This window comes from Micropterus dolomieu, linkage group LG11 (genome assembly GCF_021292245.1).
Source record: "Micropterus dolomieu isolate WLL.071019.BEF.003 ecotype Adirondacks linkage group LG11, ASM2129224v1, whole genome shotgun sequence".
Taxonomy (NCBI): Eukaryota; Metazoa; Chordata; class Actinopteri; order Centrarchiformes; family Centrarchidae; genus Micropterus; species Micropterus dolomieu.
In genome coordinates this window covers 23746039-23749679 of record NC_060160.1, presented here as the reverse complement: position 1 = coordinate 23749679, position 3641 = coordinate 23746039, and the positions used below count along the sequence as shown (strand labels likewise).

The 3641-nt window shown below is 42.8% G+C and overlaps 1 protein-coding gene across 2 annotated transcripts in view; it reads right to left on the bottom strand.

Annotated features, from left to right (window-relative positions):
* ttc7b (tetratricopeptide repeat domain 7B) overlaps positions 1-3641 on the bottom strand; it is a 33294-nt gene that overhangs the window by 4019 nt on the left and 25634 nt on the right. For both annotated transcript variants that reach the window (XM_046063454.1, XM_046063455.1), the window contains 2 exons: positions 542-744; positions 101-174 (listed from right to left, as the gene is read on the bottom strand). In XM_046063454.1, coding sequence (XP_045919410.1) covers positions 101-174; positions 542-744 — 277 coding nt within the window. The remainder of the gene's footprint in view (positions 1-100; positions 175-541; positions 745-3641) is intronic.

Genomic DNA, 3641 nt, shown 5'->3' with positions numbered 1-3641 from the left:
AGAGAAAAGAGGAGAGGAGAGGAGAGGGCAAAAATATTGTAGTGAGTTTCCCTAAAATATAACAATCATGTACATTGCACTGATAACCACACACACCTACCTGTTGACCTGCACAGCATCCCTCAAGACCTTTTCAGACAGACTGTAGCGCTGCAGCTGGTGAAGAATCAGACCCTGACGAGCGGTAGAGAGACAAAGAATAATAAAAAACCCTTTCATTTACTTCCATTAAAAGTAAGCTTTGATTCAAGTTTGACCAACATTAAGGACATTAATAAGTATGCATGCTAGTTTGGGATGGAGAGGACAGTGCTCCAAATGGGACTGAGCCAATAAGAAAGAGGTAGAGAGAGAGCATAAGAGGGAGACCCTGATCCCTCTCTTCGTGGAAGGTCTAATGGGGCCGTCTCTTACAGAAACACAAACCCTCAGGCTGTATGGACTCTGCAGGAGGACGGGACAGGATTTTTTATGTTCCCAAGAGGCCGCATTCAAGAACAGAGCAGCAGGAGAACATTAGAGTGTGTGTTTTGTGTATTACCAGTCTCTGCATGGTCTTGACATGCGTCGGGTTGATGGACAGGGCCTCTTCATACCAGCGTTTGGCATCGTCCATGTTGCCCCTCAGCTCGGCTATCTGCCCCCTCATGTACAGCACGTTATGAGATGTGGGGAAGAGGTTGGCGGCTTCTTGTGTGCAGGCCGAGGCCTCTGCAGGCTTCGACATGCCGGTGTACACCTCAGCTGTTAGAGAAACCCAGACAGGGAGGAGAGATTGCAAACATGAGTGTTAGGTGCGAGTGCAGCAAGTTTAGTTTTATTAAAATGCGCAACTTGCAGCAATTTCATACATCAGTTTCTTTGTCGGATCAGCCAATAGCTTGGTATAAATACTGTTAACAAAAATAACAGACAGGCTCTAAATTTAGGACTGCATTCCCTATAAATGCTGTTGCTCTGTGGTACAAAGAGGATGCTGCCCCATCACAAGTAACATTTCTGAACCTGTCAAACTGAACGGATGTATCAAAATTAGATATTTTAACAGTAGTCTTGACATTTGCAGCTCTTGAGTTAAAGTAAAATCATTTAAGAGTCACAAACAGGAGGTAAACATATTTATGGAGGAAACATTTAAAAAAGGAATAATGAGAGAGAAATGAGAGGTAATAGACACAAGTCAGTTGTTCTCCCTCAAATTGTATCAATAAGACAAACATTTTCAGTAGCAAGGTCACCTAATGCATGCTGTGTATCACTGCAACGACGACAGAAAGATCCAAAGAATGAGACAGGAAATGCATTGAACTGTCTGCCTGTCTGTGTCCGTGATTGGATGATTATATTAGCTGTGTCGCCAAGCTGGAAATGACCACCTCTGACAGGAAGCAGCTGGAGAGATAAACAGGAGCACAAACAACCTCCGTCTGTGGGTGTGTGTGTGTGTGTGTGTGTGTGTGTGTGTGTGTGTGTGTGTGTGTGTGTGTGTGTGTGTGTGTGTGTGTTTGTGTTTGTGTTTGTGTGTGCGCGCGCGCTGCCTGCATCTGCTTCGGTACACTCTTCAGTCTGCTTCTGTTTGTCTCTACAAGTGTCTGCTGGTGACGCAGAAACCGAGCTCCAAAGGAAATCTCATCTGGTGTGATTGCAAAGGCTATCAAACAGCTGTTACAGTCCCGCCAGCTAGGGCCAGTACACTCACCCCAACTTTAAGTCTGTTTGTTTGATGAAGTCTGTGCCAGGAGGAAGATCATGTGTGTCATTATGGGAGAAAACGTGATGGGCAAAAAAAAATTACTAAAAAAGACGGAACCAATATCAACCACAAATCACAGCAGACCAGTTGAAGGGGGTGACGCATTTTGGGATGTGATGGTGGCTTTGAATTCTTTTTAATGATACACACTGTGGCAAAATATAGCATTTTTGGTTGCAAATATGCCACTTTAACTGTGTTTTATTTAGTATGGAGAATACCATACTGCCAGCCAAATGTTTTATATCTCTGTGTAACAGAAGGGTATTTATATTGTTTACTGTAAGTGTAAACAATATTCTGGAAATATAACAAACATGACCTTTAAAATTTCCCTTTAGAGATAGCATCTGTGCTGGCAACATGGAACCACCTCATCATCTCATCTAGTTTTTCCTCACTCAGCAAACCCCGTTTAAAATCTCATTTTAAAATAAAGCTTAAATACCAGCCCCGAGCCTTTATCTGTTACACTTTCATGAAAGTACTGTATGTGTACTTGTGCATACCTGCATGCAGCCAGATCTGCGCCAGGGTCATCCAGGGGTGCAGGGGTCCATGTTTGGGGGCACTGCTCTGCAGTGAGGAGGCTACCTCAGACAGAGCCTGCTCTACGCGACTGGCTGCTATAGATGTGGCATGAACCGAACCTGGAGGGAGAGAATCAAATCATCACACACGCCATCTCCCAGAAGTACTGACTTACTACCACGGCAGCGTTAGGCAGCCACGTGCCACAATGCAGGGTTTTAACTCAGCCAAACACAACAGCAGGTTTCACTGATTCCCACGACTTCAGACAGGAAAGAGGGATTTCTCAGTGAAACCTGCCGTGTTTGGGTGCAGTAAAAAGCTCAAGACTCTGGGCCCACATTGGCACACAGCTTCCTGTTCCTGCACTAAAGCCTTTAATCACTCCACTGCAACACACTGTGTTACGGCCCTGGATTAACCAGGTTAAAATGAATTAATTTGTGCACCATGCATAAAACACAGCATCAACCTGCACTCTGCTGATTAGTAATTGAAAGAAGTGCGCCTCTGATTTTGTCTCTGCAGTTAAATTACATAAAATCATGGCAGGAAATGGCCCCCACATGGGACTGCAGATGCACACAACAGATCTGTGAAAGCACGACATAACAACATGTCTGTGTTGTCAACTCCATCATGTCCTTCTAAAGTTAAATAACACACATACTTATCTTCGATTGCCTATTCATCTATTGCGTGTTGTCATACTGATGACTGGGTGTCACTTAAACTGATGACCAAAAAAAACGCCTAACCATTACTGAAGCATTATTTGCTTCTCTACCATTTATCTATACGCTCAGTATGTTGCAGAACACTCACCATTTTGCCCAAATTGTGTTAAATATGCTGCTTCTGTCTGAGCTTTGAAGAGGCCAGTGCTGTGATATGGCATGTACTGTATTTTGCAACATGCTGAGCAAAATATGGATGTGAGATGTGGACCTTTTTACAGGCATCTCTCAAGCCTACATGGGGCATGTGATTGACACTCCAAACTTACATTTCATAGGTGGAATATCTGTTGAAGGTACAGATATATAATGATATAATAATAGTAATATAGATACAGTTCAGTTGATAAATATTGACTCAACAATGATGATTTATTCCACTATGATCTGTTCTATATGTATCTAATTCTAATTTGTAGAACTGCTCTTACTGTCTTAACATTATACAACAGACTCTTCTGTTGCTCATGCCCTCATTAAATGCTGTAAAATATTGATTATGCAATGGATTTCTTGAAAACCCTGGGGGAAATAATGACTGATCCAAAGACAGTCCAGGACAACATTTTGGCTAAGGGCTTGTTTTGTTTTATTAAACTGCCGTGTCGAATGCAGCCTAA